Source organism: Schistocerca cancellata, chromosome 2, assembly GCF_023864275.1.
Source record: "Schistocerca cancellata isolate TAMUIC-IGC-003103 chromosome 2, iqSchCanc2.1, whole genome shotgun sequence".
Taxonomy (NCBI): Eukaryota; Metazoa; Arthropoda; class Insecta; order Orthoptera; family Acrididae; genus Schistocerca; species Schistocerca cancellata.
In genome coordinates, this window is record NC_064627.1 from 423071739 (window position 1) to 423097990 (window position 26252).

At 44.7% G+C, this 26252-nt stretch overlaps 1 protein-coding gene across 1 annotated transcript in view; it reads left to right on the forward strand.

The window, feature by feature from the left end:
- Nucleotides 1-26252, forward strand: part of LOC126161882 (cubilin) — a 1256608-nt gene that overhangs the window by 1105485 nt on the left and 124871 nt on the right. Inside the window, exon 7 of the mRNA XM_049918020.1 lies at nucleotides 17592-17800. Within this exon, the coding sequence (XP_049773977.1) occupies nucleotides 17592-17800 (209 nt within the window). The remainder of the gene's footprint in view (nucleotides 1-17591; nucleotides 17801-26252) is intronic.

Consider the following 26252-nt stretch of genomic DNA (forward strand, 5'->3'; position numbering starts at 1 on the left):
TCGAATCATAAATGAAATAATGTGGAAGAAAGGGAAGGTGACAGTTTAACGACCAGACAACGACGTCGTTGCAAGTGGAGCATAAATGGACTAAAATGAGGGAGAACATCTTTCTTGATCTTCTGAGAGAACCCATATTGGCGTCCGTCCATGTTTGTCATGTTAAGCTGGGAAGTAGCAAATACACTTCATAAAAACAAAATTTACTACAGTCGAAATTCTCGTAAATATTTGCGCTGCTATACGAGTTTGACTGAGTAATCCTTTCCAGTAACCTATAATATGACTTGGCATAACTCTGAACATAATGTATCAAGCCTTGTACGTATTACGGCTCCCGACATGAAATGACACCACTGCTCATCACATAGACTGTTAAAAATGACTCTCCAGTTGTGATCGGTGCAGCTGCAGAAATACGGAGGCAATAAGTAAGGGCGATTTCTTTTTTCAATTCGATAGAGTTGACCTCACTGACTCGACACTGGCATTCTTCACTGTTATTGTTCAGTGATTTCTGTGCGATTTCAGCGAAAATCTGTAGTAGCCTCGTTGGCCGTATGGACCAAAGAAGAAATTAAGGAAGTCACCTTTGACCTTTATTTTTTTCTTTGAAGGACTGAAATCTTCGACTTCTATGCAGCGGTAGTACTATGACGCCAGCCTTAGTGGGGAAAAATTACGAGTGGGTAAATCAGTTTAGCAGTGGTTGCATATATACGACGAAAAGAGTTCAGTTAGGCCATCCACTTTGCAAACGGACGGGAACATAAAGACAACTGATAGAATGATTTGTGATGATCGTCGTACCAGAAATAATGAGAATGCGCTTGAGTTAATCATCACCCAGGGTTCAGCCTTCAATATCGTCCATGAATACCTTAAAATTCGCAAAGTTTGTGCTTGTTGTTAACTGATAGACAAATAAAAACATGAACGATTGGAAATCTCTAATTCACATTTAAGGCATTCTGAAGAGCAACGTGAAGACTCTCTTGAGTCCCACAGTAACCGCTGATGGATCCAGTTTTACGAGCCACAGGGTAACCATCTTCGACTACAACAAAAATTTCAGATGTCCTGTTTCTGAACGAAAACTGATGATGAGAGTACTTTGGGATACGAAAGGTTCAAATTCCTATAGGTCGAGCAGTAAGTAGTGATACCTACTATGAGATCTGAAAGCCCATTGAAAAAGTAAAATGCGAGGAAAGCTTTCATAAGGAGTCCGCCCCCTTACCTGAGTTCTGGCGAGTCTGATTGTCATGCTGCTGGCCCGGGTTCGATTTGCGACCGGGTCGGAGATTTTCTTGGTCGGAGACTGAGTGTTGTGTTGTCCTCGTCATCATTTCATCAGCGTCGACACACATGTTGCCCAATATGTGTGCCGGCCGGTGTGGCCGAGCGGTTCTAGGCGCTGCAGTCTGGAACCACGCGACCGCTAAGGTCGCAGGTTCGGATCCTGCCTCGGGCATGGATGTGTGTGATGTCCTTAGGTTAGTTAGGTTTAAGTAGTTCTAAGTTCTAGGGGACTGTTGACTTCAGAAGTTAAGTCCCATAGTGCTCAGAGAGATTTGAACCATTTTTGAACCCAATATGTGTCAACTGGAACAACTTGCAACTCGGCGGCCGAACTTCCCCCAGATGGGGAATTCCGGGTATCAGCTTCATACGATCAGTTCGTTTCAATCAACTTCACAAGGTGTGATTTAGGTTCAGGATACTACTCGCCAACAGACAGTAGGGTAAGCAATGCACTGTATAGGAAATGTTGGTTTTCAAAAGCTAGAGCACCAATCGTGCAGTCCTGACCAGGATCAAAGGCTATTTATCTTTTTCGTCCGATGAGGAAACACTTGCACAAATCTGCGTTTTCATCGTCCGACAGAATTGTAGAGCCGGTGCAAGAATGGATGCGCGCGACTGCATATACACTACTGGCAATTAAAATTGTTACACGAAGAAGAAATGCAGATGATAAACGGGCATTCATTGGACAAATATATTATACTAGAACTGACATGTGATTACATTTTCACGCAATTTGGATGCATAGATCCTGAGAAATCAGTACCCAGAACAACCATCTCTGGCCGTAATAACGGCCTTGATACGCCTGGGCATTGCTTCAAACAGAACTTGGACGGCGTGTACAGGTACAGCTGCCCATGCAGCTTCAACACGATACCACAGTTCATCAAGAGTAGTGACTAGCGTATTGTGACGAGCCAGTAGCTCGGCCACCATTGACCAGACGTTTTCAATTGGTGAGATATCTGGAGAATGTGCTAACCAGGGCAGCAGTCGAACATTTTCTGTATCCAGAAAGGCCCGTACAGGACCTGCAACATGCGGTCGTGCATTATCCTGCTGAAATGTAGGGTTTCGCGGGGATCGAATGAAGGGTAGAGCCACGGATCGTAACACATCTGAAATGTAACGTCCACTGTTCAAAGTGCCGTCAGTGCGAACAAGAGGTGACCGAGACGTGTAACCAGTGGCACCCCATACCATCACGCCGGATGATACGCCAGTATGGCGATGACGAATACACGCTTCCAATGTGCGTTCACCGCGATGTCGCCAAAAACGGATGCGACCATCATGATGCTGTAAACAGAACCTGGATTCATCCGAAAAAATGACGTTTTGCCATTCGTGCACCCAGGTTCGCCGTTGAGTACACCACCGCAGGCGCTCCTGTCTGTGGTGCAGCGTCAAGAGTAACCGCAACCATGGTCTCCGAGCTGATAGTCCATGCTGCTGCAAACGTCGTCGAACCGGTCGTGCAGATGGTTGCAAAAGTCCCGATCCTGTGATTCAGGGATCGAGACGTGGCTGCACGATCCGTTACAGCCATGTGGATAAGATGCCTGTCATCTCGACTGCTAGTGATACGAGGCCGTTGGGATCCAGCACGGCGTTCCGTATTACCCTCCTGAAGCCACCGATTCCATATTCTGCTAACAGTCATTGAATCTCGACCAACGCGAGCAGCGATGTAGCGATACGATAAACCGGAATCGCGATAGGCTACAATCCAACCTCTATCAAATTCGGAAACGTGATGGTACAGATTTCTCCTCCTTACACGAGTCATCACAACAACGTTTCACCAGGCACCGCCGGCCAACTGCTGTTTGTGTATGAGAAATCGGTTGCAAACTTTCCTCATGTCAGCACGTTGTAGGTGTCGCCACCGGCGCCAACGTTGTGTGAATGCTCTTAAAAGCTAATCATTTGCATATCACAGCATCTTCTTCCTGTTGGTTAAATTTCGCGTCTGTAGCACGTCATCTTCGTGGTGTAGCAATTTCAATGGACAGTAGTGTAACTTATGCCATGACCGAAGTAGAATGTGTGTTAAGAAAAGCACCAACTGAATTGAGGTTGAAGGAGATTAAGTAGAGAAAAAACACTACTTGTAATTTTTCCTAATGAGAGATTTATTTTCTACGTCTCATTGCAACAGAAGCTATCATAGGTCATTCGCAGAACCTTTGTTTCAATTATAAAAGCTGTTAAATGAAATAATCTTCTATTATGTGTCCGTAGTAAAAGAATGAACTTGCAAGTTGTAGCTACATCTGTTTGAGATACTGCTTGCTCTCGCGTGCCTTTGGCTTTGACGTATCGCTATAAAGTTGGTAAGAACATCAGATGTGTTTCGGAGTGGGTGTCTCTTTAAACACTAAAGCGACGGCAGCAGGGGTGGCCAACGTTTTGTTCAGCAGCCGGCGGTCGGGCGAGGTCTTCCTTTCTCGTCAGCGGCCACACAGCCAGCGCCAGAGACAAAACTTGCAGTTCCTCCTGCTGGCGGGGTGCCTCAAAGAAACTCTGTTTATGGAGACTAAAGGCCTGCGCCGTCGCTTCTTTATCTCCTTCTCTCAACTGCGCTTTTCAGTAGCGGCCCTCGCAGCCGCCTCAATAGTTCTTACACCGCGGCGGCGGCGGCGCCTGCGCCAGCCCACTCGCCACGACTTCCCAAGTCGGCTCGGCGCTCTGGCGCTGAGCTCTCTCCAGCCGCGACTCACTTCTTCCTCGCCGCGCTGTAAAAGCTGTACACCCGAGCTGGATCACAAGGCGGTTTTGTAGCTTACAATTCTCGATGTGGCGTACCTTCTGTGGGTCTGACACTAATACACCTGTAGCTGTTTAAATATTACGTTGGATGATAAGTTCGTAGCGTTTTTGTTTTGCATGTTGCTGTTTTGTACTTCACTGTCGCTACCTGATTTTAAATACTGTCATTTTGTCATTTGTGAGTGGAGCTGTGGACGCTAGAAAATGGAGTGCCAGATGGAGAAATCGGAAAATTTCCAACACATTTTTCTGTCTGATTTCAGTACAGGGGTGACCGCAACGGGGGCAGCCAGAAACATTTGCGCCGTTGTGTGCGTGGGGTTGATCTGCTATTCTGTTATTCTGTGCAACGGATTAATCTGAGATGTACCCTTTACCCTGTGGCTCCTGCAAGATGCAATTTCCACCCCCACACTACTACAGACGCTCCTAAAGTTCTAAAGAGAAATGCCTGAAAAACTTTCAGCAATAAATATCTTCTGGAGTCGTCCGCTGTAAGGAAATGACACAAAAATTCACAAAATTTCTTACGTAACTAGTGGGATACTTGAGTACTGGAGTAGTGCTAGTTAGTGTAAGAAAAACATGAAACTAACAAAAATTATTATTTATTTTGCAAAAATTCTGAGAAATCACAATGGCACTTTTAGTTATGAATTGAACAAGTTATATCCTGGTTCTTTTCGGAATGTGAAGTTACCTCTCAAGGATATGAACCGCTGATGAAATTTCTATACAAAGTTTAATATTGTTATTGACTTGGCAGAATGGCTGAGAGGCGCGCCTACTCAACTTGAATAATTATCCTTTAGAATGTTGCTAGGTACGGTCGAGGCTGTCGCGTGTGAAATTCAGTGAAGTGTACTGTTGTGAGGAAATATGGGGCTCGCAATAGCTGTAGCGCACAATACTGTAAGCTGCGATGACTGCTGTCTGCGCCGCTCGCTGCTGACAAATAAGATAACTCTCGTTCTATCTGGATTGACCTTCGCCAATCAAACTCTCCCTATGCCTTGATGAAGTCAAGGATTCCTCTTCGCCCCTAATCTAACTATTGGCATGGTACACCAGTCAGATAACCACTCCACCATGATACCACTTAAAAATTCGCTCGCAGGAGTTTAACTATAACTCTGTCCATTCACACCGCACAATAAGTGTGTCGGCCAACACAGTCAACAGCGCTTAATCGCAAGGACTCAATATAGAGTCGCACTTCGATTCGCTCTCGACAGAGGTGCTCTCCCAGTGAAGTACTGAGGAGAGACTTGTTCCTCACTCCAAGAGTGACAACGAAATGGCGCCTCTCCATGCCAGACGTGAAGTGGTATATCTTTTGGTCTCTTCCATTACTCCTTCAGCTCAAGGCATCAGAAATATCGTCTGCCAATCAGCATTGCTCTTCTAAAACGGGAGAATGACGTTTCGTTTAAGGCGACCAATCTGGAAATCTGTAGTATCGGCGTTTGGCGTTTGCTGTCTCCCTGTGAAAATCTCTGAAACTGCGTGCTATGTGTAGAGAATACGTAGGTTGGATGCTCCCACACAATGTAGCGGAATTAGCTTTTAAGCCAAACACGGGGTCGTTCCCCTTTCACTCGGGCACACGCTGTCTGCTCCACGGGCGGCTGAGGTTGACTCGTCCTCTGAAGGGACCGGCCTCCCGGTGTGTGGTCTGCCTTTCTCGAACTAAAAGCTCCTGTGACCATCATGTCTGGCATGTATTGTGTACGCCAGCCTCAAGTATTTCAACCCCGGTGTGCACTTGTTATTTGCATATCGTTTACATGAATTCATACAACATTGACTTTATCTTATGGAGTTCGGGTTCGAATGAAGCGTCTTGATGTGTGGAATATGATTGTGAGGGCAGAATATGTAAGCAATGAAGGTCAAGATACCATGACGTCTTACACCATCTATGTGGAAAAATGCCATTGGACAGATCATGTAAAGAAAATGGTTTTTCGTTTTAAGGAGGATCATTTGACATTAGTGACTCTCTAGTTCAGGAAGACCTTCGAGGTTTGATGTACATCGTTTAAACGCATTAATCCACAATGATCCACATCAGTGTTCTCGAGAATTGGCAAATGCGATGAGCTGTCGCCATTCCAGCATTGTGCGACAGTTGCATGCGAAGGGGGAGGTTCAAAAATTGAGTGTATGGGTACCGCATATCCTTAGCCAAAATCACAAAAATCAGCTGGTGGCCGTATGTTCATCTCTGCTTGCTCGTCATCAATTGGCTCGTGAACAACACCGACGATTCCCATATCCTGTATCATTACTAGTGACAAGGAATGGTGTATTTATGATTACGTAAGGAAAACAAAGTAAGGTTGAGCAAAAACAAAGCAGCAACCCCCTGTTCAAAGACTGTAAAACTTTGATGTCTTGCAGATGCAGTCGAAGAACAACGACCAGGAAGAATGCATTAACTGATGCTACTCCATGATAACGCTCGCACACATTCTGATAGGAGTTGGAATGGAAAGTCATTCCACACCCAATTTATTCATCTGATCTTGTGCTGTCAGATTTTCACCTTTTCCATTCTCTATCGAGCAGCCGTCAAGTAAATTCCCATCCGGATCAAAATGCACCCGAACAAGGCTCACGCGTTCTTCACCCCAAAACCAAATGGTTTCTACAGTCGTGGAATCGAAAAGTTTCCCCAGCGTTGGCAGACTATTGTACATAGTGAAGGAGAATATATTATTGATGACTAAAAACTCTATTATCTGTCGTGTTTAGTAAACGTATGGAAACATCCTACGAACTTTAGCACCAACCCAATATATTTTAACCAGAATGAGAAACTCTCGTATCATAGCAAAAAATGGCGAGTAAGCCTTCGGTAGAGACAGGAACGCAAATGAAGGGATCTATCTTTTCGACTTATCCGCCAGTTTTAAGAAATTTGAATCGAAACACCTTGATATATTAGTATTATTACCCATGTCTTGTTACGTAGTGCATCATGTCAAGAATAGTTACATGATACATGACGTGACCTCGTACAGCATGACATTTGCCATCATTACATCTTACATGGCATTTGTCATGAAGTGCAGTATGACACGACGTGTCATTAAAGTTCGATATGATATTATATATTGATTACTATGGCTCGCGAATTTCATGGATGTCGGGCATAGCATCCCGGACTATAGCCTATAAATTGCAAGATGAAGTTGTGCCAGCACCTTGCTGCTAAGGGAGCGAATTGCGCTGGAGAAGCAGGCTTAACTCGTAAAAAAGCGTGAATATTCAAAATATTTTGATTAAATGTCTTAGAAGCTGTCGGATAAGTCGAAAAGCTAGTTCCCTTCTTTTACATCCCGAACTCTGCTCAGAAATTCGCCTTCTTCTGTGCTATGATAGCAGCATTTTTCATTCTGGGTCCCAACGTTTACTCTGCCGTAATTTTCACTGGCCACTATAGCTTGGCAGTCGATGTAGTTTTTTGTTGACTCGGGTGACGACCGATCTGGAATAGGTTTTTTATTGTATTTCGAACGATGTTGCTTTCATTTTGGCAACGCATTAAGCTTTCACAACCATTAATTAAATGTATTTTTCTACCTTCTTACAAAATGTGAAACGGGTTCGCACAAGTCTGAAACATAGAAATGGCACGTAAAAAATAGCAAGTTATCAGTTTTATTGTAAGAATACATTTGTTTATTTGATTCATTTTAAACAGTATCCACGCATTCAGTTCACATAAAAACGAATATTACTTGCTACATTTTGCTCGATTTTAAGAAGATTACTGGATAGAAAAAAAATTGCTTTTACTTTATCCATTTATCTACCTTCGTACAAATTTAAAGTGCAGAAGTGTCGCGCTTCAGAAACCTCCCAGAAAAACGTGATTTGCACGTAAAACCCAAACGAAGCAAGATTTTTTCAAACCATTAAAACTTATCTTAGACCAATGACCGACACAGCGATCGGCCATATTTGAACCAACCGTGCCCATGGTGGCCGAGGGGTTCTAGGCGCTTGAGTCTGGAACCGCGCGACTGCTACGGTCGCAGGTTCGAATCCTGCCTCGGGCATGGATGTGTGTGATGTCCTTAGGTTAGTTAGGTTTAAGTAGTTCTAAGTTCTAGGGGATTGATGACCTCAGATGTTAAGTCCCATAGTGCTCAGACCCAATTGAACCAACAGTCTCGCTCCAGTCCGGAGTTAAGGCTGACTGTTTGTGCACACACCAATGGCGCCACTAGCTGAGCATTAATTTCAGCCCACTTAAAATCTCTTGCAAAAGGAATTTGCCTGGGAATCAGCTCCGGTTCGTCGTTCAAACCTCGCTTAAGATACTGTACATAGCTACATTAAGACAGGTGTTCAAATGCCTATACAAATGCCCGCTGGTCCGGGCTAAACCAAAAACATTTTACCCCATGCTCCTAGCTCAAATAGGAACCGAGCACTAACACTACCCAAACCGCGATTTTGCGCGCAGCCTTTTCACACATATTTGTTACAGCAGTTCCGCGCTGTAACGATTCCGTATGGTCCATATAACGCAATCTTTTCTATCTATAAAACAATCAGTTTGCCTGGATTTCAGGTAATGAAACGTAATATTGACAACAAATGTACAGAAGACTTTCGCTTCACTGTACTATAAAAAGAACAACTTCTAGTGTCTCGTCCGCAGAAATGTGTGTAAGAAAAGCCATTTCAACTGACAGTTCTGTAACGCAAAAAGACAGAGTGTAGAAATGTAACACACAAAGCTTCTCAAAAGGAAGCATTACAGCTTTTCTAGTTTTTGTTGTACAGGATGAACTAGAAATCCAACAAGAAACTACCGGAGGCTGTTAAAGGATATTTTCTGATTATTTTCGTACAAGCCAGCCGTGTTCCTGGTAACTAGTTACAGAATAATTGCATTACTGTTGATTCTTTACCCTGTTTATCCTTGTAGCTGCATTCCACTGAAGTTATAGGGCGAGCACAAAGTGTTTCCCTTATTACAAAAATTGATTTCCAAGGAATTATGTTAGGTACAGTTATGCGGTTTAGTTGCAGACGGTAGCTTAACTCATGACGTTTTTATGGATACACTTCCATATGTATTTCGTTTTTTTCCCAGAGAACGTCTAGGCGCCGCTCAGTTCCTCTCCGTATCTTTGCCAATATCTCTCTACAGCTTCTCGCCTCTATAGCTTCTCGCCTCTACAGCTTCTCGTATTCGTGCCGTACGACTTTGCACATAACGAACTGGTGAAGACGGATTATGTCTGGTAAAAAACGTAGCCATGATACTGGACCATCTCTACCGATCCATCTGTCCGGAAAGGTTTCATATAAGAATTCGCGAACAGATAACCCCCATTGTAGCGGTATATTATCTTGTTTAAACAATACCCATGCTTGAAATTCCTGTAACTGATGTGTCAAAGCACATGTGCAAATACATCCATAAAAACTTCATGGGTTAAACTATCATTACAAAAAAGAAATAAACACATGGAAGCCTCTACATAAAAACCCGTATGAGTTAAGCTACCACATGCAAAAGAACAGAATAGCTGTATCCTTACTTAGAAATACTGTTTTGTGATCAGGGAAAAGCTTCACGTTCATGCTGCATCTGACCAACAGAGAAATTATCTCCAGCATGCGCTCTGCCTTGTTTGGAAGCAAATTTGTTCCATTCCCTCACGACACTGTATATTGACAGCAGTAATGTCCACTTTACTCCTCGCCCTTACGCCTACATTCAGTTCTTCTCTGTTCTACAGCGCCTCTGTTTTTTTCGACAGGTTAGTGGCACGCTAACGTTGATAAACAACGTCACGGATAGATTTTTACTGACAAAGAGTCGGTCTCCCGACAACAACCACACTGAGGTGACGAAAGTCATGGGGTACCCACTGATATCGTGTCAGACCTCCTTTTGCCCGGCGTAGTGAAGCAACTGGACGTAACATGGTTCAAAAAGTCGCCGGAAGTCCCATACAGAAATATTGAGCCATGCTGACTCTATAGCCGTCCGTAATTGGGAATGTGTTGGCGCTACAGGATTTTGAGCATCAAACTGACTCTCGATTACGTCCCATAAATGTTCGATGGGATTCATGTCGGGCGATCTGGGTGGCCAAATCATTCGCTCGAATTATCCAGGATGTTCTTAAAAACAATTGCGAATAGTAATAGCCCAGTGACATAGCATCGCTGTTTGGAATCGTGAATGGCTCCAAATGGACTCCAAGTGGCCAAACATGATCGGTTCAGTTGGAGCAAAGGAGACAGTTCACAGGACCATGAAACACAGCCCACACCACGATGCAGCCACCATCAGCATGCACACTGCCTCGCTGGAAATTTGGTCCATGGCTTCGTGGCATCTGCGCCACATTCCAATCTTACGATCAGCTGTTACCAACTGAAATCGGGACTCATCTGACCAGGCCACGGTTTCCCAGTCTTCTATGGCCCAACGGATGTGGTCACGAGCCCACGAGAGGTGCGACAGGCCACGTCGTGCTGTTAACAAAGGCAGTCGCATTGTTCGTCCGCAGCCATACCCAATTAATGCCAAATTTCACCGCATTGTCCCAAAGGATACGTTCGTGGTAAGTCCCAGATTGATTTCTGCGGTTATTTCACGCAGTGTTGCTTGTCTGTTAGCACTGGCAACTCTACACAGACGCCGCTGCTCTCGATCGTTTAGCAAAGGCCAAAGGTCACTGCGTTGTCCATGGAGAGAGGTAATGCCTGAAATTTGGTATTGTCGACACACTCTTGACACTGTACCTCTCGGAATGCTGAATTCCCTAAGGATTTCCGAAATGGAATGTTCCATACGTCTAGCTCCAACTACCATTCCGTGTTCAAAAGCTGTTACTTCCTGTCGCGTGGGCCGGCCGGAGTGGCCGAGCGGTTCTAGGCGCTACAGTCTGGAACCGCGCGACTGCTACGGTCGCAGGTTCGAATCCTGCCTCGGGCATGGATGGGTGTGATGTCCTTAGATTAGTGAGGTTTAAGTAGTTCTAAGTTCTAGGGGACTGATGACTTCAGAAGTTAAGTCCCACAGTGCTCAGAGCCATTTGAACCATTTGAACCTGTCGCGTGGCCATAATCACATCGGGAATCTTTCACTCGAATCAAATGACAGCTCCGCCAATTAATGCCCATTTATACCTCCCTTACGACATACTACCAAGATCTGTATATGTACTTATAGTTATCCCATGACTTCAGTCACCTCAGTGTATTTTACAATACTTTCGTATTTAAGCTCCTACCACATGTGTTGTAGTTTTGGTAATATCATATTACAAGCTTTTTCACTTTTGTAAATGTATTTCCATAGAAACAAAAGTATCTGGCTTAACAATGGGAATAAACCGTAATTATGTTATCGCCCTTTAGTGAATACCGGAGACCACTCCTCCTCTGTACCAAAATACTCAAAAAATATTCCTGAACAGCCTCCGAAATTTTGTGAGGTTCACCATGTATGTTGATGTAGAGGGAATATCAAAATTATAGGACATTATTGATTACTGTAAACGACTGGATGAACAAATGCATATTTTTTCCACGCAGTCTGCGTCTTTTTCAGCACAGTTGGTCCAATGGTCTACAGGCTACGGTATTTCCTCCAAGAATGAAGTTTCCGGCTGATCGTGCAACCAGTTCTCGGGCTCCATTGTCCATAGAATTCAAGCAATTAGTATGGTACCTATACGTGGTTCAAAGAGTTCACAGTCGGGAAACGTAAAATGTGGGCTGTAGACAAGGATTTCCAGAACCTCAAGAGCCATCTAAGCAGTGATGAGATGTTCCGACTGAGAGTCTGTGGGCGTGCACTGTCATTCGACATCACCAGATTTTTTACTTATGTGACTCAACAATTTGTGGTAATAGTTGAATTGAGATTGTTATTCAGCATATCAATGTAGCTTACAGATTACACTGATTGACTATTCCGCCGGTTCCTGCTACAATATTTTACACGTTATGAATGAAACACACAAAACATTGGTGTAGTATTCTACAATATTTATTATTTGTTATACCAACCGGTTTTCGGCTGTTACGCCATCATCAAGTACAAACATAAGTATGTGGTGCAGTGAAATTTTGTTGGTTCAAAGATTTTAAACTAGTGCATCTACAGAGTATCTCCATTTCCACAGACTAAACATGTTAGTGTTAGAATTACGAATAAAGAAGAGGGATTATTTCAGTGTAAGTGCGTTCTGAGATTATTTAAGTAAGATAAAATATGTCACACAATAACTAATGAACTACAGACAAATTGCAACAGTTGAACATAGAATAAAATAACTGAACAATAGACTTTGGCGACATATTCCAAAGTTGTGGCCGAACAAAATAATCTTGCTTTCATAGGTCCTAAATTACGAACAGATTAGGCGTAATAGTGATATTAAGCAGATGAGTGAAGCAGCTGTAATTACAAAATCAAAATTCTTTAATGCAACGGGAGAAATTATACTACTATAAAGGACATTGGGGCATGTAAATAAGGGGGTAATTTATAACATGGTCTTGATGGGATTAGGAGTAGTATCTGCACTTAGAAGTGGCGAGTAAGGGAACTGTGTCTGGTCATTCAGTACTAATCTTCGGTTGATAGACATGTATTTATTAATTTCCATAATTCCAATATAGTTCGTCTTCCTTCCTTTATGGATGTGATGCAATACTTCATGTTTCAGCTTATAACTAAGGTCATCTTCAAGGAGGTGTTCTGCAAAAGCAGAGTCTCATTTTCTAAGTTTCCAACTTCCGTTATGTCCCTTCAAGTGGGCACATATTGCGATGCCAGAATGACCTATATAGAATTTGCCACAATTACAAGCAATTTCATATATTTCACTCTTTTGCAAAGCTGAAGTGTTGTCTTTACCATTGCGCAAAAAGTATCCAACTGCGCACTTTTTTACGTTTCTGGATTTAAGCTTTCTGGGTACATCCAGTGAGATTTTCGTAAGTATGGAACCCTATCTAACACGACTGGGATAGATCGAAAAGAGCCGTTTATGGAAGACGTGACCCGAAACCCACTCTGAGGGATATACGCCGTATCGGCGTTGAGGAGTGGGACAATCTGGACCAACAGTGGCTTGATGAACTTTTGGATAGTATGCCACGACGAATACAGGCATGCATCAATAGAAGAGTACGTGCTGCTGTATACCGGCGTATACAGCAATCTGGACCACCACCTCTGAAGGTCTCGCTGTATTGTGGTACAACATGGTTTTCATGAGCAATAAAAAGGGTGGTAATGATATTTATGTTGATCTATATTCCAATTTTCTATACAGGTTCCGGAACTCTCGGAACCGAGGTGATGCAAAATGTTTTGTGATGTGTGTGTATACACTATGTGATCAAAAGTATCCGGACACCTGGTTGAAAATGATTTACAATTTCGTAGCGCCCTCCATCGGTAATACTGGAATTTAGTATGGTGTTGGCCCACCCTTAGCCTTGATGACAGCTTCCACTCTCGGAGGCATAGGTTCAATCAGGTGCTGCAGGGTTTCTTGTGGAATGGCAGCCCATTCTTCACGGAGTGCTGCACTGAGGAGAGGTATCGATGTCGGTCGGTGAGGCCTGGCATGAAGTAGGCGTTCCAAAACATCCCAAAGGTGTTCTATAGGCTTCAGGTCAGGACTCTGTGCAGACCAGTCCATTACAAGGATATTATTGTCGTGTAACCATTCTGGCACAAGCGGTGCATTATAGACAGGTGCTCGATCGTGTTGAAAGGAGCAATGGCCATCCTGGAATTGCTCTTCAATAGTGGGAAGCAAAAAGATGCTAAAAACATCAATGTAGGCCGGTACTGTGATAGTGCCACGCAAAACAACAGGGGGTGCAAGTCCCCTTCAAGCCATACCATAACAGTACCGCCTCCGAATTTTACTGTTGGCACTACACACGCAGGTAGATGACGTTCACCAGGCATTCGCCATACTCACACCCTGTCACCTGATCGCCACATTGCGTACCGTGATTCGTCACTCCACACAACGTTTCTCCACTGTTCAATCGTGCAATGTTTACGCTGCTTATACTAAGTGAGGCGTCGTTAGGCATTTACCGGCGGGGTGTATGGCTTATGAGCAACCGCTAGACAATGAAATCCAAGTTTTCTCATCTCCCGCCTAACTGTCATAGTACTTGCCGTGGATCCTGATGCAGTTTGGTATACCTGTTTGATGGTCTGGATAGATGTCTGCCTATTACTCATTACGACCCTCTTCACCCGTCGTCACATCGGAAACAGTGGACCTAGGGATTTTTAGGAGTGTGGAAATCTCGTGTACAAACGTATGACGCATGTGACACCCAATCACCTGACCACGTTCGAAGTCGAGTTCCACGGAGCGCCCCACTCTGCTCCCTCACGATGTGTGATGACTACTGAGGTCGCTGATACGGAGTATCTGGCAGTAGGTGGCAGCACAATGCACCTAATATGAAAAACGTATGTTTTTGGGGGTGTTTCCAGATACTTCTGATCAAATATATCCATTGTCAGTAACAAATCGACTCAGAATCTGAGTTGGATGCTCCGTAAAACGTCCTGAAAATTCCTGAGAAAGGGGTATTCACGTTTTGGAAAGCTTCGCTGACGTTACGAAATTGATTATTCTAGAGTCGACTGCTTGTGACAGAAATTCTTTCGTAATTAGTGGTTGACGTAAAAGTAATGTACTGTTCTCCTATATATCCAAACTATCTGATAGAAGGAATCCGGACGCCTCTATGTAATGCGGAATTGTCGACTTGATGTCACGAGAGAGACGAATCCGCTACTATGAAAGGAGGCAGTGTCTATTCTATTGTCAGCAGAGAAGCATTCACATCAGAATGCGTCGGCCAGAAGAGCTGAGGGACTTCTAACGTGGACTAGTCTTTTGAGGTCACCTAACGTATTCATTAGTATATTCCAATCCTTCTAAAGCATCCCACGTCGATTGTTGGTGATGTGATTGCGAATGGGAAGCGCGAAGGAACAACCACAGCGACACCAAGACCATGCAGACCTCGAGTACTGTCGAACATGGAAGGGCAAGCATTGCAGTGGCTGTTGTGAAAAATTGCGTGAATTCAGCGGAAGGAATGGCTCATGAGTTCCAAATTGTTATGAACAGTCCACCTAGCGCGATGTCTATGGATAGGGAGTTAAAAACAACTTTGTGGTATAATGCCCGAGCAGCACGTTATAAGCCACACATTTCTGTAGTCAATACTAAAGGACGCTTGAGGTGGTGTAAGGAGCGACGCCACGGGACAGTGGGTGATAGGTAACGAGTGATTTGGAGTGACGAATCAGACTATATTCTGTGGCCATCCGTTGGAAACGTTTGGGTTGGGCGAGACCTGGAGAACGTTAACTACCATCATGCGTAGTGCCAACGGTGAATTATGAAGGAGGTAGTGTTTTTCGTAGTTAGTGTGGTCCTCTTAAGAAAACTCTAAATCCGGAGGTATGTGAACAAGTTTTACAGCACTGTGTTTACGTACAGTAGAGCAGACGTTCGGAGAGGATGGCTATATCAACATGACAATACATCTGTCACAGAGCAGCCTCTGTGAGGCTTTGGTTTGTGGACAATGAAATGAAATGCAATGGACTGATCATATGGCGCTGACGGCTGGATGTCCCCACTTCGGGATGGCCCCGAACTACATCTTTTCATCTGATGCCACACCGGTCGACTCGAATCGATGATGATGAAACGATTGTCAGCACAACACAACAGCCAGTCCACGAGCGGAGAAAATCTTCGACCCAGCTGGGAATCCAACTTGGGCCCACTGCATGGTAGTCAGACGAGCTGACCACTCAGCTAAGGACACGGACTGTGGACACTATTCTTGAAATATACTGACCTGCCCGGAGTCGCAATCTGAACCTTGTGGAACACCTTTGGAATGAGTTAAAATGTCGTATTCGGTCCAGACCCATCCAACGTCACTACCATCTTTGGTTTTGGCTCTTGAGAAAGAATGAGATGCCATTCCTCTACAGCCATTCAGACACCACATTGATTGAGGCCGTAGCAGAGCTCAAGCCCTCATTAAGATGAAGGGTGGGCACACCCCATACCAGTGTCCACTAATAACTGACTGAATACTTGTGATCGAATATTGTGTAAGGCGTGAGCTATTTTATACAGCTTTGTCCTTCTTCCACTACCAGACTGATGTTTTGGTTGCTCTTCGCTTAGATAATCTTGAAAATTAAGTACGAATATTTCTCTTTTGTACAAGCTGAAAGTGACGGAATAGACTACTTGTCAACCTTAAGCAGCGGTGGTTAGATCTCTGCCGATAAACTGTTGAAAATCAAGGAATTTTATCTCAGGAGTGAACCCTCACCCTCCTTCGCAGTATGAGCTATTTTATAAGTTCCTGGCACATTAAAATTTGAATCGGGAACATTGGCTTCCGCCAGGAGTGTTCTTATCTACTGAGCTATCTAAATACAACTCACTAGTCGCCCTCAGAGCTTCCCTAGTGCCAGTAGCTCTATCTTCTTTCCAGACCTTTCCCCAGGAATTTTAGTCCAACAAGCATTAGGAGGAACGAAGGAAGATTAAACTTTAAAGTCTCATTGACAGAAGGTACAGAGGCGAGCTTCTTGAAAGTGTGGAAGGCAGTAGAGAGTTACTGGTGAAAGTGAAGCAGTGAGAGCGGGTTGTGTCTCGTGCCTGCATTGGTAGGATCATTGTCCGCGGAAGGCAAGGTTCTGTGTTCAATTCCCAGTCCGCCATGCAGTTTCAGTCTGCGAAGTAGTTTAAAAAGCATTTATGGCATCATGTTATTACGTTTCATCGATTTGAACAAAAGAAAACCAAAACAGGTACTTTATAAATCTGTGTAATCCTGTACAACTCGAACATTACCTCTCTGTCTTTTAATACAGGGACAGCGACTAGAGATGACAGGAGAACTAACGGCGAAAATTTAGGAATAGCTCGGATGATTATGATGTGGGACGCATCGGAGGTGTTGTGGTTGAGAAATAACTCTATATTCGTGAGATATTATATAGTTCCCAGAATGAGATTTTCACTCTGCAGCGGAGTGTGCGCTGATATGAAACTTCCTGGCAGATTAAAACTGTGTGCCCGACCGAGACTCGAACTCGGGACCTTTGCCTTTCGCGGGCAAGTGCTCTAACAGACTGAGCTACCGAAGCAGGTAGGAGACGAGGTACTGGCAGAAGTAAAGCTGTGAGTACCGGTCGTGAGTCGTGCTTCGGTAGCTCAGTTGGTAGAGCACTTGCCCGCGAAAGGCAAAGGTCCCGAGTTCGAGTCTCGGTCGGGCACACAGTTTTAATCTGCCAGGAAGTTTTATTATATAGTTGCTGGGTAACTCTTAATGAGGGAGAATCTAAGGTTTTGGCATTATCTGAGTGTGAGTTTGGGACGTATAACTTTATATTGCGTCGGCAGAGGAGTTCTGAGGAAGGACGCGTGTGCCCGCAGCTGCCCGCTGGACTACGTGAAGGTGTACGACGGGGCGACGAACGAGTCGGCGGTGATCGGCACGTACTGCGGGCAGCAGCGCAACCTGGTGCTCTACTCGTCCGAGGCGGCGCTGCTCGTCACGTTCGTCACGCTGCCCAGGACCGCCAACACGCAGAACCGCGGCTTCAAGGGCATCTTCGAGTTCAGCGAGAGTTTCGTCAAGCTCGGTGAGTACCATTCAGATATACCTTCCTCTGCAGGACACTGGTTCAGAAAGTTTCCGTCGGATTTTTCAGACGATTTTTTTTTCCTTTTTTTGTTTTCTGTCAAATGTGTTTCTCGAATTTTATGTCGTATCTTTAAGACTTAAAAATTGTAATACCTCATCACTATAACCTAAAGGCAGCACTAGAACCACTATCTCGCCCCCCCCCCCCCCCCGTACCGCTTTGCATCACTTGGTAGTTTCTATTCCGGAGTCCTCTCCTTATCTTCAAACCATTAGATCTACCCTCGCCCCGTATTTTCGCGTATTTGGTAATTATTACTGGAAGCACTAAAAATTTGTTCGAAGCCGCAACTGGAACTCAGATTTCCTGCTTTAAAATTGTTACAACATCTTCCTTAATTCCGCCTACGTAGCTGAGTGGCCAGCGCGTCTGACGTGTGGATGACACGGCTTCAATGAGCTGCACTGCCGGGTGTTTTTGCTGGTCGGGAAACATGAATAGGGTACACTCAGCCTCGTAAGCTAATTGCAGGTGTTACTTGAGACGTAGAGGCTTCAAGGTCTGGGAAGCGGACCGAGCGTGTTAGCATAGTGGTTAGCACATTGAACTTTCTTCCAAACGCGTCAGGCCATCATGATTTACATTTTCCATCATTTCCCAAAATCGCTTAAGACAAGTGTGGGGATGGGTCCTTCGAAAGGACACGGCCACTATCCTTCTCTGTCATTCCCTAAGCCGGCCGCTGTGGTCGAGCGGTTCTAGGCGCTTCAGTCAGGAACCACGCTGCTGCTACGCTCTCGGGTTCGAATCCTGCCGCGGGCATGGATGTGTGAGATGTCCTTAGGTTAGTTAGGTTTAAGTAGTTGTCAGTGTAAGGGACTGATGACCTCAGATGTTAAGTCCCATAATGCTCAGAGCCATTTGAACCATTTTTTTTTCTTTCCATAAGCCGAGCTTCTGCCCCGTCTCTAATTACCTCGTCGTTGACGAGACGTTAAACAACAATTCTCCCCCCCCCCCCTTCACTGCACCTGGGAAGCCGACAACGGCCGAGACAGCGATGTGCTGAATCCCCTGTCCATCAAGCCGCATTCAAATGACGCAACTTGCAGAGTCTGACACGGCGATCGGACACAATGGACAGCCCATCAAAATAGGAACGTGGAGCTGAAATATTTATCATGTTACAAGGTCGGCATTTCTGGACGGTTTCAGTAATATTTCATTGTCTTCGATTTTCATCAATTTAATTCTCACCTTTTCATTTCAATGGATTAAATCACTCCATAAACATCCCTCGTGGCAGGATTAGCCATGCAGAGGGACCAGGGTTCAATTACCGGTATTGCCAGGGATTTTACTTTGTAGGAAGAACTGACCGAGTAGTAGCGGTACCAGCTACGCTAACCCGACTAGGGCTCTCGATGCAACATGCTGAGCATGACACGGTTGTCGGTCGGTCATGATTGCTCTTCTGAGTCCAGAACGACAGTGCTAGCCTATACGCTATAAACGTAAATGACTGAATACGTAATATAAATAGTTTTCTATAGCTCTTTTGTTTCTGTAATTTACAGAAAAATAATTCCTAAGATCGGAAGGGAAGAGTCCCTACATTTAAAGAAACAGAAATCAGTGCAAATAAACAGGTAAAAATATTCGACTTCTTTGGGGAACGATTTTCTTGGCCCCTATACACCAACAGAATGTTCACATTGTAGAAAATACTGCAACCAGCCACAAGTTCTTTTTAAATATGTTTGTTGTACCATTACTAGTTTCAGGCTTGGGTCCATCGTCAGACGGTAGGGCTGCCGTCTTTGCAAGTTTTACGTCTGTGTCCTAAAATATAACAAATTTTTTGTGATTTTTATAGTTTACAAAAAGTTTTATATTGCGTCCTAAAACATAATGAAGTTTTTGTGATTACACCGTGTTACAGTACGTAAAGTTCTTTATAATTTAGAACTCGAATGTAAAACCTTTTGTTAACCATGCAATCACAAAAAATTGCTGTATTTTAGTTGTTGTTGTCGTGGTCTTCAGTCCTGAGACTGGTTTGATGCAGCTCTCCATGCTACCCTATCCTGTGCAAGCTTCTTCATCTCCCAGTACCTACTGCAACCTACATCCTTCTGAATCTGCTTAGTGTATTCATCTCTTGGTCTCCCTCTACGATTTTTACCCTACACGCTGCCCTCCAACACTAAATTGGTGATCCCTCGATGTCTCAGAACATGTCCTACCAACCGATCCCTTCTTTTTGTCAAGTTCTGCCACATACTCCTCTTCTCCCCAATTCTATCCAATACTTCATCATTAGTTATGTGATCTACCCATCTGATCTTCAGCATTCTTCTGTAGCACCACATTTCGAAAGCTTCTATTCTCTTCTTGTCCAAACTATTTATCGTCCATGTTTCACTTCCATACATGCCTACACTCCATACATATACTTTCAGAAACGACTTCCTGACACTTAAATCTATACTCGATGTTAACAAATTTTTCTTCTTCAGAAACGCTTTCCTTGCCATTGCCAGTCTACATTTTATATCCTCTCTACTTCGACCATCATCAGTTATTTTGCTCCCCAAATAGCAAAACGCCTTTACTACTTTAAGTGTCTCATTTCCTAATTTAATTCCCTCAGCATCACCTGACTTAATTCGACCACATTCCATTATCCTCGTTTTGCTTTTGTTGATGTTCATCTTATATCCTCCTTTCAAGACACTGTCCATTCCGTTCAACTGCTCTTCCAAGTCCTTTGCTGCCTCAGATAGAATTACAATGTCATCGGCGAACCTCAAAGTTTTTATTTCTTCTCCATGGATTTTAATACCTACTCCGAATTTTTCTTTTGTTTCCTTTACTGCTTGCTCAATATACAGATTGAATTACATCGGGGAGAGGCTGCAACCCTGTCTCACTCCCTTCCCAACCACTGCTTCCCCTTCATGCCCCTCGACTATTATAACTGCCATCTGGTTTCTGTACAAATTGTAAATAGCCTATCGCTCCCTGTATTTTACCCCTGCCACCTTTAGAATTTGAAAGAGAGTATTCCAGTCAACATTGTCAAAGGCTTTCTCTAAGTCTACAAATGCTAGAAACGTAGGTTTGCCTTTCCTTAATCTTTTAAATTTTAGTACACAAATGTAAAACTTGCAAAGGAGTCAATGTTACCGTCGGATGATAGTCTCGAGCCCAAAAGAAGTAACGGTATAACAAAGTAAAATTAAGAAAAATGAAAAATCTTTTGGCTGGTTGCAGTATTTCCTACAGTGCAGTTTACGAAAACAGCTGCGGTCTTCTCTGACCAAAATGGATAAAATAATGACAGTATATTTATTGGAGATAAGATGGAAGTCCGCGACCGTAGCTGAGAGGTCAGTGTAGACTGCTGCAAGGTGGAGACTGGCGCCAGTTTAAATGAGAAATAGCGACTCCATGGTGTGGAAAGTCTGTAAAATCGCTGGGAGAGTGGTGTGATGAACACGTGATTCTCCACACCACATCCAGATAACGCCGCAAGGCACAGGATGACACGGCTGTCGGTCGACATCCATTAGGCCTTCAAGGACTGGACGGTGGGCTCGTTAACAATATAAGATGAGACGACGACGTGAATCTCACAGCTGGGAGACAAAATGATAGATCACGATTCATCAGAAAAATTCTGATCATAAATAGCTTATAAATTAAGGTGCTCGCTTAAAAAGTGTCATTCTCTTCCATTTAGCATTGCTGACGTGTCTATGACCCACCCGGTAACCGAGAACTATGAACACAGATTCTACTAAAATACACTGAAAAACGAGAATGTAGAGATAACTTCTCACCTACAAACTCTTATAAGAATGGATACATCTATGCAGAGAGAAGAGCTCTGAGATACATTTGAAGCAGCGTACAACGAGGCCGAGGCCCCCGTATCTGTCATCTAAGCTCAGTTCGACTCAGTGCACAATACCCTACAGCCACTGTGCAGCCAGAGGTGGCCGCTGTGGATTCCAAATTCCGTAACTCGTATGCCCACAAATCATCTTCAAACTTAATCATGAATTCTTCCTAGCACATTATATACACTGATCAGTTAGAACATTATGACCTGGCTAATAGTCGGTATGTCCATCTCTGGCACAAATAACAGCGGCGATGCATCATAGCATGGAAGCAATGAGGCGTTGATAAGATCGCTGGAGGGAGTTGGCACCACATCTGCGCACACCAGTCACCTCATTCCCGTAAATGTCGGGGGGGGGGGGGGGGTGCGATATGAGCTCTGACGCCACGTTCAGTCTCTTCACAGGTGTTTCCGATCGGGTTCAGATCGGGAGAGTTGGGGGGCTAGCACATCAATTAGAAGTTGCCATTGTGTTCCTCGAGGCACTCGATCACACTCCTGGCTCTGTGAAATGGCTCATTATTTTACTTAAAAATACCACTTCCGTAGGGAAACATAATCCTCAAGAAGGGGTGTACGTGGTCTGCAACCAGTGTATGATACTCCTTGGCCATCATGGTGCCTTGCACGAGCTCCACTGGAGCCATGAACGCGCACGTGAATGTTCCCCACAGCATAATGGAACCGCTGCCAAATTGTTTCTGTCCCGCCGCACAGGTGTCAAGGTGTTGTTCCCCTGGAAGATGACGGATTTGCGCCCTCCAATCGGCAACGCTCTGCCACTGCGCCAACGTCCAGTGCAGATGGTCATGTGCCCATTTCATTCGTAGTTGCCGATGTTGCGGTGTTAGCATTAGCACATATGTGGGTCATCGGCTGCGGAGACCCATCGTTAGGAATGTACTGTCCACTGTGTGTTCAAACACACTTGTACTCTCTCCAGCAGTAAAGTCTGATGTTAGTTCCGCCAGAGTTCACCGTCTGCACCGTTTTACCTGTCAGCCCAACCTACGACGGCCGACGCCTGTAAGGAGGGATGGCCACCCAGCCCCACGTCGTCTGGATGTGCTCACCTTGGCTTCGCCACGTGTTAAAGACACTCAACACCCAACAAGTCGTGCAATTTCTGAAATTCTTGTGACGAGTTTCGGGATCATTACAATCTGCCCTCAGTCGAACTCAGATTGCGCGCCTTCCCCATTCTACACATGGACAGCACGCTCACTGATACTCCATGCACCGTAAGTGTGTCTGACTAATACTCATTTCTCACCAGACGACTCTTCTATCGCCTGGACGGGTTTATATCGATAGTAGGTCGGTGGTCATAATGTTCTAGCTGAACAGTGCAAGTACAACAAGCAGAACTTCGTTACTTGCTATCATTTCCGCTGTTACAGTTCTAAGGACCAGCAGTGTACGAGTATGTTCCCTTTATGGTGGACATATAATCCTCCGAATCGCATAGTATAAAGATCAACAAAAGTGACAGACGTGCTGGCCAGAGTGGCCGAGCGGTTCTAGGCGCTACAGTCTGGAACCGCGAGACCGCTACGGTCGCAGGTTCGAATCAAATGGCTCTGAGCACTATGGGACTTAACATCTAAGGTCATCAGTCCCCTAGTATTTAGAACTACTTAAAACTAAATAACCTAAGGACATCACACAACACCCAGTCATCACGAGGCAGAGGAAATCCCTGACCCCGCCGGGAATCGAACCCGGGAACCCGGGCGCGGGAAGCGAGAACGCTACCGCACGACCACGAGCTGCGAATTAGTTCTAATCCTGCCTCGGGCATGGGTGTGTGTGTGTGATGTCCTTATGTTAGTTAGGTTTGAGTAGTTCTAAGTTCTAGGGGACTGATGACCTCAGAAGTTAAGTCCCATAGTGCTCAGAGCCATTTTAGCCAGTGACTGAGACCACCTGTTTACGTCCTTTTAATATGGTAGGTTTAATGACAGGGGTTAGATGTAAGATGTACTTGTAGAGCGCGCGCACACGCGAGCACACACACACACACACACACACACACACACACACATAATAAAAGGTAGTTTACCATTCTGGCGATGTGAATGATAACGAAAGAAAATAAGTCGCCAGGTATGGATGGAATCCCAGTTCGGTTTTACAGAGAGTACTCTGCAGCACTGATCACATACTTAGCTTGCATTTACAGCGAATATCTGGCCCACTGCGAAGTCCCAAGGGCTGGAAAAACCTCTGGTGATCGTTGAATTTCATACCAATATCCTTAACATCACTTCGCTGCAGAATTATTGAACGTATTCTCAGATAGAATAGCACACTGTTAACAAAGGTAAGAGGATGTGCAATAGGTTCCTAGATGTGTAAGTGGCACGAAGACCTCTTAAGTAACAGAACCCATTACGTTGCCCTCGACAGCGACTGTTTGTCAGAGACAAGTGTATCGTCAGGAGTGCCCCAGGGAAGTGTGATCGGACCTTTCTCATTTTCTATGCACATAAAAGATCTGGCGGACATGGTGAGCATCAGTCTGGGGTTGGCCGGCCGCTGCTGGCCGAGCGGTTCTAGGCGCTTCAGTCTGGAACCGCGCGACCGCTACGGTCGCAGGTTCGAATCCTGCCTCGGGCATGGATGCGTGTGATGTCGTTAGGTTAGTTAGGTTTAAGTAGTTCTAAGTTCTAGGGGACTGATGACCTGAGATGTTAAGTCCCATAGTGCTCAGAGCCATTTAGTTTAGTTAGTCTGGGGTTTTGTGCTGATGATGCTGTGGTGTACGGAAAGGTGACGACGTTGAGTAACTGTGGGAGGATACAAAAGGACGTAGATAAAATTTCTACTTGGTGCGATGAGTGGCAGCAAGCTCTAACTGTCGAACAATGTAAATTATTGCACAAGAGTAGGAAAAACAAACCCATAATGTTCGAATACAGCTTTATTAGTATGTTGCTTAAGATAGTCCGGTTGCAAAGCGATACGAAACGGAACGAGGATGTAGGGATTCTTATACGGAAGAGGAACGGTCGACTTCGACTTGGGATAATTTTAGGAAAGTGCGTTATTTTGTAACGTAGATCGTATGTAGGACACTAGTACGACTCATTGTTGAGTACTGCTCAAGTATTTGGGATCCACACCAAGTCGGGTTGAAGCAAGACATCGAAGCAATTCAGTTCAGGGGCGTACAGCTAGATATATTAGCAGTAGGCTCGAAAAACACGCAACTATTACGGGATGCTTCGTGTACTCAAATAGGAATACCTGGAAGAAAGGCGACGATTTCGAGGAACACTATTGAGAAAATTTAGAGAACCGGCATTTGACGGTTGGTTGGTTGTTTGAGGTTTAAGGGACCAAACAGCAAGGTCATCAGTCCCTTGTTTCAAATGTGGTGCATTCCGCTAATGTGACATCTCAGGAAAGTCAGAACAATAAAAGGGAAAAGGCTAAAAACGTAAAGGGGCAGTCATGTTGTCAATGGTAAAAACAAAACGAGGGAAGTCAGCAAGAGGACGAACCCAACGCTATGCTGAAGCAGCATAGGCAAGACCACCTGTGACTTAAAAGGTACAACCGCTAGAATGTAGAAAGTACGTATGGGAAAAGGAGACTAACCACGCTTTAAAAAAAAGGTAAAAACAGAGTAAAAGGGGAAGAAAAGAGGATTTCGGTCAGGGAGGTGAATCGGCAATCTCCGAACACTGCTTACAGTGGGAGACACCCAAACACTCACCGCCCTGCACCGGCATTTGAAGCTGACTCTATAACGAGTCTACTCCCACCAACCTACATTGCTATTAAGAGCAACGAAGATAAAATGAGAGAAATTGGGGCTCGTATACGGAGACTTATGAAAAGTCCGTCTATTTTCGAGTGAACAGGAAATGAAATGACTAGTAGCGATACGTGATACCCTACGCCACGCACCGTATGGTGGCTTGCAGAGGATCGATGTAGATATAGAATAAAAGTTTATGTTACGATGTGACTAATGTGTTCCAGACATTTTCCGTATTGATGCTGAAACACCCTTCCTACCGGGTTCGTGTTGAGAGCGGGTGCCTCTCCTGGCTGGCAGTCGTTCCCCGCGTCTGCCAGCGTCAGCGCCTCGCGCGGGATAACCGGTTTCCGTGATTAATGGCGGCTTGCAGCATTTGTTCACGTCGCGCCCGCAGATTTCCCATCGGAGTCTGATATCGGGCTGTTGTTTTCGCACAGTCGCGCATTCTCTTTCGCGCCAAAAGGTCGGATAAATCGGATAGACTTCCATATTCCGGTTCAGCGCTGCGTATAGCAAGCTGCTTTTAAACTCTCAGGTCCCCGAGCGACTGAAAAGGGGAACGTCACTCGGATCTGCTGCTCAGGTTCCGCGGTGTGCGGCCGTGGATAAGAGCCGGATTATTTTCTTCTATTGGTTTTTTTAATGCTTATCCTAAGGAATAGCGGACTGCTGACTTGGTATTGTACTCACGTTTCAAAGTAGCTTACCTGCCTGAGATTGTGACTATATTTTCTTCCTTTCCAAGAAAAGGGATCAGATACCTGCTTACA